The sequence below is a fragment of the Fistularia commersonii genome, chromosome 6, assembly GCF_037954325.1.
Source record: "Fistularia commersonii isolate RoL2024-O1a breed Wild chromosome 6, RoL_Fcom_v1.0, whole genome shotgun sequence".
In the NCBI taxonomy this organism is placed as follows: domain Eukaryota; kingdom Metazoa; phylum Chordata; class Actinopteri; order Syngnathiformes; family Fistulariidae; genus Fistularia; species Fistularia commersonii.
Window position 1 is genome coordinate 1,102,866 of NC_141289.1, and position 13,817 is coordinate 1,116,682.

The window sequence follows — 13,817 nt, forward strand, 5'->3', positions numbered from 1 at the left end:
TTAGACTGTCTTCCTCAACTGCGGCGGCCGACCTTTTCAAAATCCAGTTACAACGCCGAGTGTATTACCCCTGGAAAGACTAATCTTGGGTCCTGAACATGTATGCCTAAGTGAGTGCATATCAGAACACAATGAGCAGGCAGCATCCTTACCCAAGAGGTTCTTAGGAGAAGGTAGCACATCAAAAGTAGCCTCCACAACCCTCCCCACTTTGACTTTGTCCCAGTTCGCCCCCTGTCCTGTCTTGTTACTGCCTCCTCTTGCCGATGTACTCTTCAAATTTCCCCAAATGGGGATCAACAAAGTATTCTCTTACCTTCTCTTCCTCGTTTCTACAAGTGATGCCTTGCTCCATACCGGTTGTCCTGCACTCCACGCCCTTGCTGCACCTGTCCTGATGTCCCTTTCGTCCCAGGGCATACAACTATTCACATATTTGGACAGTTTAGTCTCCACCGAAGCTCCCGGATGTGTTTGGACTTGTGTTGAGGAACCCGGAGGAACCCCTGCCACCCCCACCTGTGGGAATCCAACCAGGGACCTTCTTGAGGAGTTCCTGTAGATGATGTCACAGACCCAAAAAAATGCACCAGGAGGCCAGGTGTTGGTGGACAAGTGAGGTCTTTACTGACAGGGTGGATGAAGGTACAGTATAAACACTATTCACAGCAGTTAAGGCGACATGGGGTGTGTATGTGTGTGTGTGTGTGTGTGTGTGGGGGGGGGGGGGGCATGCTGCTGTACAAAAAAAACTGACACCAACCTTAAGTTAAACCCCCCCCAAAAAATTAAAATAAAAAATTATCAGTTCAATGGGGGAGGGGGTTATTTATCAATGTACAGATAAACATTTAGAGGTGAAAGATGTGAAGAAAGTCAAATGTTCAGCAGGTGGAGAAGAAGAACAAGGGGGGGAAGAGTCGCTCAATCAAATAAAAAGTGTTAAAGTGCAGACTCTGCTTCTGTTGATGAAGGTAGAAGTATTAAAATTATATGTGTATATATATATATGTTTCATATTAATGGAGTGCTAGTGTTTATTACCTTCTAAATCTGATCTTATCTATTATTTAAAGAAGAAGTGCATGTTTGAGTCGATTTGTTTTTGGCGCCCCCTGCTGGACAAACCGAGCATTACACCATTATTTTGTTTTGTTTGTTTTCCCTCTTCCAGAACTGTTGGGCTGTAAAATAAATCAAATAAAATAAAGTAGAATTAAAGAGATATAAAATAATGGAAGGTGAATTTAGATTAAAAAAAACAAACAAAAAAAAAAAAACTGCTAGAACATTAAAGCTGAGATAAAGCAAAAATAAAACAAAATTGAATGAGATTGAAAAATGAAATAAAATGAGATGAAATGAGATAGAAAAAATTAAAAACGGGGGAAAATAAAGATGAAGTAACAATAAAATGAATGGGATTTAACAAAAATAAACAAAAAAATATAAGAAAATACAAACAAAGGTGAAAGAAACACAATAAAATATAAAAAAATAAATAAAATGAGATACAATGCAAAATAAAATCAGGTGAAAAACAGAAAAAAACAAACAAACAAGAAAATAAAAACTTGGATGAAATGAAAATTAAACAAAACAAAATCCAAAAATCAAAAATAAATAAAATAAAAAGAGATCAAATCAAACAATAAAATTAAATGAAATCTCTACATATCTGAGATCAGTTCTGGGGGGCCGTCATTATACTTTATCAGGATTATTTCATCAAAAAAAATTACAAATATTTTGGGAACTGTCCAACCTCTCTGGAAGCCTATATTTTATTTTTTTACTAGATTCTTCTTCATATTTCTTTACTTGAATTTCACTCAAGACTTTAAAAACATGTATATATATATATATATATAATTCATACTTATATATGGGGGGTTTGAGAGTGCGTCTCCTCTGCTGAGACTCTGCTGGGTTAAAATATTAAATCTATTAATGCAGTTTGGTTGAATATTAAAGTGTAGATCCTATGCACGTCGACAAAAAATATTTAAATTACAGTAACATGAATTTAAATAATAATTCTAAAAGGGTGTATAGTTATAAAGGAGGCTGCAGTTCCAGAAGCCACCAGTAGGGGGCGACATTTACTCCCTCACACACATTAAAGGAAGCCTGCGCTGACCTTTGACCTCTGGTCTTTCCTAGCATTGATTAGGGTTTTGGCACCATTTTAGAAAATAAAACCTTTTTATTTTTTTTTTGAAGTAACCCCCCCCCCCAACAGGAGAAAGAAACGCTTGGACACACACACACTCACACACACGCTCACATACAGACACACACTTTATAAAAACGCAGTTATACCTAAAATATATTAGAGAAAAATACTTTTTTGTTTTTGTTTTTTTTTCACTTGGAATATTTCATTTTCCAATGTGTACAACAACCCAAAGTTTGATTCTCTTTATATTATAAATATATTTTAAATACAAATAGCTGTGAAAAGCCCTGCCTACCCAATAACCCCCCCCCCCCTCCCAGGAGCGCTAAAAAATTAAAATAAAATAAAAATGCCGCGTCCAATCACGCATCACATGACCAGGACGGGAGGAAATGGAAAGGGGGGTTAAAATGCTAAAAAAAAAAATATTCCAGGTGGTTTCCATGGCGACCGGAGGTTCAAACCCCGACTTTGAGTGACTTTATTAAACAGCGTTAACAAATGTGGAAGCGTTGGGGGGCCGACGTTACATTGAAACTTTCCCAAAACAAACAAAAAGCTAAAAGCTAACTCGGTTAGCAACCCGGAGGCTAAAAAACATCCCCTCCCAGTTTTAGACCTTTATCTTCAACGAATCGAAATATTTCACACGTTTCTCTTCCTCCAATCCTCCCTTTCTTTTAGCACGTAGCTTCCCTCATTTATATATATATATATATACATACCTATATATATAAATTACACTTAAATATAAATTATATATATATATAATTTATCATATATATATACTATATATAGATATACATGTAGTATGTATTTCTATATATATTATATATACATAATTTATAGTTAAATTATATATATAACATTTATCATATATAATATATATAACATACTTATATATATCATATACAATTAAAATTTATTTTTAAATCATTTATATATAAATTATGTATAAAATTTTTCCATATATAATTTATATTAAAATTATACACGGAACAAATTATACACTTTATCATATATAATATATATAAAGATATAAAATAAATTATATATATTATATACAATTAGTATATATAAATCACACTTATATATAAATCATAAAAACAAATTATATACATAGATTTTGATGTATATAATTTATATTTAAACTATATATAGCTCAGTATATATACTTTATCATATGTAAGATATATATAAGTAAATATATATATATATTATATATAAAAATGTATATAATATAGACATAATTTCTATTCATACAGAAATTAAATTTATGTAACTAAATGATTCCATTTATTATATATATTATATAGATAAACTATATAATATATATAAAATGTATGTTCATATATAAATTATATATGCATTTATATATATATATATAATTACAAATTATATATGTATATATAAATGATTTGTTATATATATATATATATATTATATATATAAATGAGGGCCAAAATGTGAGTAGCCGTATGACTGTGCCTCGTTTTGGTCTTTCCTGGAAAAAATGGCGGTGTTGGAACCCCCCCCCCCCGTGGAAACTTGGTATCACCCATGAACCCCCCCCCCCCCCCCCCCCCCCCCAGGTTCCTGCTTTTCATGGCAGGTTACATTTAGATAAGAAACATTAAAAAAAAAGAAAATAAAAAACATGTGGAAAAAGGTGGCGGCGGCGGCGGAGCGATTTGACCAATCCCGTGCGTCCGTCCGTCCGTCCGTCGGGGAGGGTAGGGGGGGGGTCGAGCTCGGGTTCACGTCAGCGGGCCGTGCTTCGGCGAGGCCTCGTCCACCAACGCCTGGACGGTGATGCCCACCTTCACCAGGCCTTTCTCCTCTAGGATGTGGTGGGGGAGGCACAGCTTGTCCTAGGATGGCGAAGGAAGGCGCAGAAGCAGAAGGACAAAAGAAGAAGAAAAAAAACAAACAAAAACAAACGGCGACAGAGGATTTAGACGGCGAGCGTGAGTTAGCGACTGCTAGGTGACGTTTAAGATCACTTTGGGTTTAATCCACCCCGATCCTAAACTAGTACCCGAGTAGCATCTTGTAGTAGCGCCGTCATTTTCAGACTATTTAGCGCACCTGAATATTAGCTGAAATTTGAAAAAAAAGAAAAAAAAAAAAAAGAGTGTTTGTAACGACCAGAAGGATTTTTTTTACTTTTAAATAAATACGTACTATAAATTGTTTTTTCCCCCAAATAGGGGCTGTAACACTGGTTTAAAAAAATTAAAAACCCAGTAGCTAAAACTGCTAAAGTCGTCTTTTTCGGTGTCGGAATTGGACAGAATTTCTTCCAAATATTTTTCCAGTGAAATTCGTTAGCCTGTAAAAATCCACAAATTAATTGAAAAAAATAGCAGGGTTTATTTTACCCAAATATGTTTGAAAAGTTGCCCGAATATTTTTTTTTTTTCAAAAAACAAGGAAATAATCCTAAAATAAAAAGGGCCTTAAAGTATCAAAATTCCTGGTGGGTCAATAATCGATTAATCAGATCAGTTTGAAATCTGTATTTGAAAATAGTTCTTAAATTTTTTGGTTGATAATTTCTTGATTGAATTTTTTATTGTTTTTCCTTAATTTGGCAATTTTTTTCAAACGTGGCCTTTTTATCGATCAGATCTTTATATTTTTAATAATTAAAAAATGGTTGCTTTTGAGGGTGAGATAAAAAAAATATTTTCCTAATTTCAGGTAATTTATTACAAATTTGGAGACTTATTTTCCAGTTTCTTTTTCATTTCTTTATACCTTTGTTAAATAATGACGAGAAAATTAAATTCAATCAAAAATAGCAAAAAAAAAAAAGCATTTCCCCCCAAAAAAATTCATTTTAAAAATTCACGCAAAAATGTATTAAAAAATAAACAACAAAAAAACAAAACAAATGGATTTTTTAGATTTTTCTGGCCATTTTGTTTTGTTATGAATTCAGATGTTTCTTTTCTTTTATTTTATTTTTCTTTCAAATGTTGCCTCTACCTTACAAATCTGTGTAAAAAAAAATAAAATTAAATGTGATAAAATCAGTGACAAATAAATAATAAAAAGAAATTAGGATTTTTTTTTTCTCCAAAATTCAGTTAAAATTTTGCCTGAAAATGTATCAAAAAAAAACAACCAAAAAAAAAAAAAAGAAATTGATATCAAAGTATTAAAATGCCTGGTCAACGAATAAGAAATCAAATAAGTTTGAAATGTTCAAGTTGGTTTACATAATAAAAATGTTAATGTGGCTTTTCTGTCTTTCAGTTTTTTTTTCTAAATTTTTTTCTATTCTTTTTTACGAAAGTTAATTGAAGTTAAACTCTCATTGGCTTGATGTGACCGGGATTAATATTTCGGCGTTGTGAAGTTCGTTAGCCCATATAAATCCACAAATTAGCCACATGATTGTTTAAACCTGTGAAAAACTTAGCGGCTAATAGTCCAGAAATGACGGTAGCAGTGTTCTAATCACAACAGGAAGTAGGACACTGCAGACGTTTCAAAATAACCTGGCGTAACCTGGACTCGGGCTTGCGGGGAGGGGAGGTAGCCTACGGAGGCTGTGATTGGGCGAGAGGCGGGGTTCACCGTGGATCCATCTGGAGACATACAACTCTCGCCCCTCTCATGGGGTCTCCAATGAAGCTTCTACATGTGTTTGGACTGTGGGAGGAACCCGGAATGCTAACCACTGCGCAACCATACCATCCCACATTGCTAAAAATGAGCTATATATAGTGTATGGAGACATTAAGGCCTACAAACTCCGCCCCCTCTGCAGACCCAGTAATCCCTCAATGGTGGATTCAAGTTAAACCAAAAAGGGGAACGCCCACTCCCACGGGATATCATTAGGTACATTATTTTTGCCCAACTGTTCTTGTCTTGGCAACTGGAGTTGAGTTTCTTCACCTGTGGACGGTTCACCCCTCATCAGAGAGGCTTTCTTCACCTGAGGCTACCTCCCTTCTAATGACCCTAGGGAGTTTCCAAATAGAACTGCCAGGGTTTTGAAGATCGGATGAGGGGTGAACCAGGTGAAGAAACTCAAGTCCAGTTGCCAAGACAAGAAGAGTTTGACAATTCACTATGACCTGGGTGACTGAGAACCTCCACAGACATTGGGTACATTTGCACAAGGGAGTGCTTTCATGCTCACGGCGGGTAGCCTCACACTCGTTCACTCATTCATTCATTTAATCAGACACCGAATAACCACAAAACATCTCTTTGTGTTAGAACATCCAACGTTCCTTATTTTATCTACCTCTGCGTGGTATACAGTACTATTCTAACCCTCTAAGACCCTCTACAGTAAACAGCTGGAGTACTAACGTGTACTTGTACTCCTTAAAGTCCTCTGGTTGTCCGTAGCCCTTCGGGTACTCCCCGCAGAGAGAACAGTCCTGTTGCATATCAGGATACGAGGAGACAGCAGCGGGAAAATCAACAAACAGAAGAAGGAAATGGGAGGAAGTGTCTTCAAATGTGGCTTCCTGCTATTAGCAGGAATGCTGTGCTTGCTGGAACGTACCCCACCTGCTCGTGGAGAAGGCGCCAAGGTGGTGTTTGGTGCTGAGAGTGTCACGGAAAACAAACGGTCGCTCCGCTTACGTTCACGGAGCGTTAGCTTGCGCACTAGATCACCATGTTTAAGCTGCCGCCGTTGCCAAAGCCGATCTTCAGTCTCTGCACGTCTCATATATGTAAACTGATGCGAAATAAAATCTATATATACTAGTTTTAGCATTTAAAGCAAAAGTACAGGCATGCTAACAAGTTGGTTCCGTGTAAAAGAACGTTGGTATTTTGGGACTCACTCTGATTTGGCCGACGATGACGTCTGCGGAGTCTAATGTGTCCAATGTTTACATTAAAGTTTGAAGAGGATCAAGCACTAAAACACAGACTGATTGACCTACTTCCTTATTTACCTCTTTAAAGTGCAATGAAAGCTTCTCTCTTCTTCGATCACGTCTGTGCTCATGGCTCCCTCACTGCTCTGGAACAGGTACTAAAACAGTATCAGGTTCTAGGAACTAAAGAGGTACCGGGTACCAGGTACTAAAACAGTACCAGATACTAAAACAGTACTGGATGCCATAAAGTAAAGAGTTACTTTACTGATACGAGGAACTAAAGAGGTACCAGGTACCAGGTACTAAAAAAGTACCAGGTGCCAGGCACTAAAACAGTACCAGGTATCACAAACTTAAGAGGTACCGGGTACCAGGTACAATTACAGTACTGGACACCAGAAACTAAAGAGGTACCGGGTGCCAGGTATCAAAAAAGTACCAGGTACCACAAGCTAAAGAGGTACTAGGTACTAAAACAGTACTGGGTGCCATAAACTAAAGAGTTACCGGATACCAGGAGCTAAAAAGGTACCGGGTACCAAGTACTAAAAAAGTGCTGGGCACCAGTAACTTAAGAGGTACCGGGTGCCAGGTACTAAAACAGTACCAGGTATCAGGAACTGAAGAGGTACCGGGTGCCAGGTATTAAAACAGTACCAAGGACCAGGAACTAAAGGGTTACCGGGTACCAGGAACTAGAGGTACCGGGTACCAGGTACCAAAAAAGTACTGGGTACCAGTAACTTGAGAGGTACCGGGTGCCAGGTACTAAAACAGTATAAGTAACTCAAGAGGTACCGGGTGCCAGGTATTAAAACAGTACCAAGTACCAGGAACTAAAGGGGTACCGGGTACCAATTCCTAAAGAAGCACAGGGTACTTTCCCTGAAACCTTCCTTTCTAAGAAAGCATACAGTTAGCACTTGGCTAGCCCCCAGTTAAGCTGCGATAGGCTTACTCTGCTTGGGGATAACCCATCATATCCTGGGCGTGGCTTGATCTACTGCAGTGTCCCGCCAGTCATCCACTATTGTTATCTTTTTTATGTATACTAAAGGTATCAATGTATCATATGAGTCATTAGCATGTAAGTGTTAGCACTACTTGTATTAGATAATTAGTACCTCCTAACCCTCATACCCTACTGTCTCTATCGCATTCTTGCCTTCCATTTCACTGTCCTTCTATCTCCTGGTTGAAGCAAGAGGCCTCCCACATGGAGTTGTGGTCCATCCAAGGTTTCTGCGCCGGTAAAAGGCAGTTGTTTCCAGCATGTTGCGTCTCTGAAGGGCGAGGTCCAGACAAGCTCTGAAGGTGTCTTCAGGTGACTGTGTTGCGATTTGGCGCCAGAAACAAATAAAACCTGACCTGACTACGTTTCTGGAGGCGGTGTAACAAGGTAAACAATGCCATCTTTTCGATTCGTTCCAAGATGGCGGAGAAAAACGTGGGCACCAAAGTCAGGAGAGAACAAAAAAACAAGAATAGATCCTGAACCTACACTTCCAGGATCTCCCGAGGTCCTGGCGACTTCCTGCCGCGCCTTGTTCCTGGCTTGCATCAGACGTCCGTTTAGTGCAAACGACAAACCCAACCTTCCGGTTTTCCGAGTGTAGATTGTCGGAAAAAGAGATTTTGGGGAAGATTTTTGGGTTTGGGGAAGGAAGCTGGAAGCAGGTGCAGAACCTCCCCTCCTTGTGGGCTCGTTCGCTGAAGAAGACAATGCTGGAGTGGAGGTTTTAAAGCGATAGTGCGGAGGTGAAGAAGCTATCAGATGGGACGGAGAAATTAGCTTGGCATGCTAACATTTAGGTCTCATTCCCCTTTTTCTCTTAAGAGGCTCTTAAATGTTTGTTTTCTGGTTCTCCTTGGAGCGGGGTCCCATTATCTGAGGAACATCTGGCCTTTCTGCGCGTCTCGTTAGCTTGTCCAAACAACAACTTTAGCATCACGGCTAAATAGCGTTTAGCTATTTGATTTCTGCGAGGCTAGCGAGGCGGACGGTGTGGCCGAGTCAGTTCCCGGACGGATCGAGCGTCGCGCCAGGATCCACGCGTTGAACAGTACTGAAGCCCCTGGAAGCTAACGTCGTAGCATTTTTTTACGAGAACATTTTAGTCACCATGGTTACGATCCGCGGGGTAAAATAAACAAAAGGTTTCCCACTAATAAGTACTATCCGGGTGTAGTTTCCCTTTATTGACACATGTCGACGTCACAAGCGATATCAAAACGTGACATGTATGCTTAAGTAAGGGGGCGGAGCCTGTGCGTGAAAGGGGGAGGGGCTTCGTTGGCGGAGGAGACAGTTACGTCAACTCGCTCCAAGTATAGGCCACGAAGAGCAGGACCAGGCAGAGGATGTGAACCAGGCTGGAGCCAACCAGGTCCCAGATCTGCCAAGCCGGAGGCGGGGTTTGAGTGGTAACGGAGACCAATAAGGGAGTCTGAGATGCCCCGGAGGGGGCGGGGTTTGCGGGCGGGGTCGCCTCTTCCTGCTTCCTGTCCGAAGACGCCGCCTTCAGGGCGACCAGCGTCCGAACAGTGGCGCAAACCGGCGGTAGGCGGCACTGGATGATGTCGTAGGGGGAGCAAAGGGTAGACTGCCGCCCCCCCGGAAGGCGAAGGGAGGAACAGAAAAAAAACAAAGTTGGGAAGGGGAGAGTGGTAAAAGAAAGGAAGGAGAGAAGATAGAAAGGGAGGGCAATATATTTTTTTGGGAAAAAAAATGGGGGATGACCAAAAAAAAAGGGTGAAAGAGAAGGAGGAAGAGGAGGCCGAGGTGCGATTCCAGCCGGAAGGTGAAAGGAAGAGAAAGAAAAAGGCAGGAGGTTAAACGGTGAACACCAAGAGGCCGCGGGAGGTCACAGAGCCGGTGGCGAGGCAGAGATGGTTACCATAGCAACGAGCGGGGAAGCGCTAACTGGGATGATGAGAAATTAACGGATGGATGGATGAAGGGACCTCACCTCTCCTCTCTTTCTCCTCACTGCTCAGGAGGTGATGGAGGGATGAGGGAGGAGGGCAGGAGTGCCGGCGCGGTCAGGCGCAGCAGGCTAGCACGATAGCACAGAAGCTAATAGCATGTTAGCTTGTGGCGAGGAAGCCGGCGGGCGGTAGCATCTGCGTTAGCGGGGGTGGGAACCAGTTAGCAAGCAGCAGGGTGGAGGTCGAAGGTCAGAAGAGTAGCTCGGGGTGGAGACAGAAGACGGGGTCAATGAAGCTCAACGCCTTTGCACTCTGCACGCTCACAGCTCCAGGACATAGACAAATTCATTCGTTCATCGTCTGTGCCGTCTGGCCTGCGCTTGAGGGAGGGGCGGAGCCTATCCCGACCGTCATCGGACGAGGTCTGAACGGACCACTGAATATTGTGTGTCGTTCTGTTACTTGTGAATACTTGTATGCTTCAACATGTATCCCTGGGATGGACCGATCCAGGGTAAACCCCGCCTCTTGCACAAGCACAGCCGGGATAGGCTACAGCCCCTGCAGGGTAGGCGGTACGGACGACGAATGGATGAATAAAAAAGTTCCTTCAAATCCGAACGACCTTTATTGGCACAACCATGGACGACGGCAAGGGGAATACAGAGTCCAAAGGGTTTCCTGTTTCTGCCAAAGGGAAGGAAAGACAAAGGAAGGAAAGGAAGGGAGGAAGGAGGGATAGCATCTTTAATGGTCTCTGTGGTGCTGTGGGGGGCAGGTCTGGACATGTACTCCCGAAACCAGTTGGAACAAGAACAAACTCAGGTTTTTTTCTCCACTTGGTCAGAAGATACCAGACATGTAGTCTTCTCCGGCGTACATCACTGTCACCCTCCCTGTCTCTGACAACCATCGGCATCCGCTACCCTCCCCTCGCCCGATCGCCTCCATATCTCTGCTCAGTCCCTCCAACTTCAGTTCCAGTCCTCCCATTCCTTGGCGGCCCTCAGGGATCAGTTCTGGTGTCCCTTCCATTCATCATCTGCATGCTCACCGAGCTCTACATCTCCAAGCCCAATTCCACCCTCCTCCATTTCTGACTACCTCAGAGTTCACAAGTCATGGTTCTCCTATGACAAGTTCTCCTCAGCTGTGCTGCTTCCACCTTTCTCAAGTCTTGATAAGAACAAGGGAGTGACTAGCTGTGTTTCCGTGAAGGGTCCAGTACCTCCAAATCAAGGTTCTACGCTGACCTTTTCAAGCTTGATAGCAACAAAACTCAAGTTCTCCTTGTCGGTGCAGCCTCCATCCTGGTTTCTGCATCAACACCGGAAGCTCCTCAGACCTTACCTCCACTCAGGGTATCATCCTAGATGGTACATTGTCTCACCAGTCAACTGGTCCATTAAGCTCCACCCTTTCTTCATGCCATCCATGGCCTCCTCACCTTCTTGAGCACTGCTACTCCCCTCTTTTCTGTCTCCCAAACAAATCCCTCCACAAACTCCAGCTCCTCCAGAGTTCTTCAGCTGGTATCATACCTGGGACCCCTTCCTTAGTGCCCCCCATTCCTTTGGCAACTTCAAGATGTTGCTCCTCACCTTTCACTGCCCCACCTTCTACTCATCAAGTCTTCATTGACTCTTGTCAACTTGTTGCCCCCTCTAGCTTAATATTTGGGATACAGAGCTTACATTAGATAGAGGAGGCTGTTCCAAGATGAAGTCCCAATGTCCTCAAATGGGAACATACCATTGTTGTGGGGGTGGGATGGACCATTAAAGTATTGATAAAACACAAATACATAAAACCACTTTAAATCCAACAAGCATGACCGCTAATCAGCTTTTACCTTCGTTATCAATACTAATCAGTAAATAATAGAATGTGTTGTTTTCCCGCGGTACCTCAAAGAAGTACCTCGAATGCTCGGGTACGATAAAATACTGCGAAAAAAGGGAAAAATTACACATTAATGTGCTTTTTATTTTAGTAGCGTCAAGCTAGCTACCTGGAGTAGCATTTAGCAGCGCTGGGAGTACTTGTGCTACACGAGGGAGCGGCGTCCGATCGAAAAATACGACTTCGGGAACACAACATGGAACCCGCATGGGTTCAGTACGCACACACACACACACACACACACACACACACACACACACACAGCTTGGGTTGGATTTTAACACACACACACACACACACACATACACAGCTGTGATGGGGCTAGCGGGGGTCGGAATGGAGGAAGCCGGTTGCCGCAGGCGGCCATGATGGCAGCGATGAGTCGGCGTTGCGCGAATCGGGACGGGAGTTGGGGGTTGGAAGCCGCGGCTGCAGGGGAACGTCAGGCGGCCCTGAGAGGAGGCCGAGAGCTCCGCCCCTTCAGGAACAGGAAGTGACACGCCCCTTCTTTCACTTCCTCTTCCTGTCGGCCCAGAAAAACCCATTTTGGGGTCGACCTCGGCGTCCTCCCGGGGACGGACCGGCACGCCGAAGCGCACGCTCCTCCTCCCGTCTCCTGACTCCGCCCACTCCCATATTAGCCCCGCCCCTTCTCCATTAGCCCCACCCCTTTCCAACAAGCCCCGCCCCTTTCAGGAAATATGGAGAACCGAGGAGGTGCGGCTTCGGCTCGACGGAGGGAGGAAGGGGCGGAGCCTCCCTCGGCCGGACTGGGGTGTTTTCAGGTTTTCATTTTAAGAAATATTGGAAAACAAAATATTGATTGATCGTCTTTTTAAAGAAACCGATTCTTAACCCGGACCTGAACGTCTCTGACGGATCCGAAGTCGGGGGTTTTCAGGAGGCGACACCCCAGTTTTTAACCCTTGTGCGATCTTAACATTGTGTTTACTCCCCAAAATAACATAAACAAAAAAGAAGTATCACTTTTTCTAATTCTGGGGTCTCTTTAGGAAAAGTCATCAAATTTCAAGTTTGAAAAAAATAGGTTAAGGTGTTTTTTCTACAGCTAAACTTGGTATTGGGTCACTTTTGACCCGCAAGACAACACAAGGGTTAAATAAATACGATGATAAGACGAATAAATAAAATAAATTTTGCGAATTTCCGCCCAACCAGGCGCTCAGGTCCGGGTACAACTCATCTCCACCCAATCAGGTGCTTTCGATTTTAAGCTAATTAAAAAAAACTTGTAAACATCCCAGTCCAGGTGGGGTCGGTGTTCTTCTTACCTCCGGCACGCCGATCTTCCTGCAGGCGTCCAGGAAGTTCTCGACGTTCCGCCTGCACTTCGCCATGCTGAGCTTGGGCTGCGGACACACAGGAGAACGAGGTCGCTGACGACGTCGGTGGACCTCGGCGGGAGGGGTCAAAGGTCGCGGGGAGGTCGGGCCGTACCACCGCGGGCGAGGGCACGTGGATGCTAGCGACCGAGCGAGGACGAACGTGGTTGGCCAGGTGGCAGAGGACCACGCCGTCCATCAGCGAGGAGCCCAGGTCCTCCGGAAGCGCCACCTTCAGCCGGCTCTCGATGCTCTGCGAGGAGGATCCGGGTGAACTTTGACCTCCGAACATCTCCGGGTTCTTTCTCCTCGGCGGCGTCACTCACGTCTCTCAGCTGCTCCATCAGCTCCAGCTCCTCTCGCAGCTGCTCCATCTTCCTCCTCATGGTGAACTGGGGGTCCACCGACTCCAGGCTCTTGTGGCTCCTCAGGAAAACTGCAAGGAGATACGACGGACCAGGAGAAGATGGTCGGTGACGAGGATAAAAAAAAAAAAAGTTCGCTTTTTTCACCGGCGATTCAACCCAAAAAAAAAAAAGGGAAAGAAATCTCATGTGGGTAACCGTGGCAACAACAAGAAATTTCCACCCACGCCCGAGAGGATGGAGC

The 13,817-nt window shown here is 43.2% G+C and overlaps 1 protein-coding gene across 7 annotated transcripts in view; it reads right to left on the bottom strand.

The window, feature by feature from the left end:
• Window positions 1-2,203: 2,203 nt before the first annotated feature.
• The window catches only part of lrch1 (leucine-rich repeats and calponin homology (CH) domain containing 1), a 51,859-nt gene continuing 40,245 nt past the window's right edge, over window positions 2,204-13,817 (bottom strand). For 4 of the 7 annotated variants that reach the window (XM_086147669.1, XM_086147665.1, XM_086147667.1 and 1 more), the window contains 4 exons: window positions 13,535-13,644; window positions 13,324-13,461; window positions 13,158-13,235; window positions 6,408-9,638 (listed from right to left, as the gene is read on the bottom strand). In XM_086147669.1, coding sequence (XP_086003795.1) covers window positions 9,345-9,638; window positions 13,158-13,235; window positions 13,324-13,461; window positions 13,535-13,644 — 620 coding nt within the window. In that variant the 3' untranslated portion in view covers window positions 6,408-9,344. Of the gene's footprint in view, window positions 4,051-6,407; window positions 9,639-13,157; window positions 13,236-13,323; window positions 13,462-13,534; window positions 13,645-13,817 lie in introns of those variants that run through there. The other 3 variants (XM_086147671.1, XM_086147668.1, XM_086147670.1) reach the window with 3 other exon arrangements.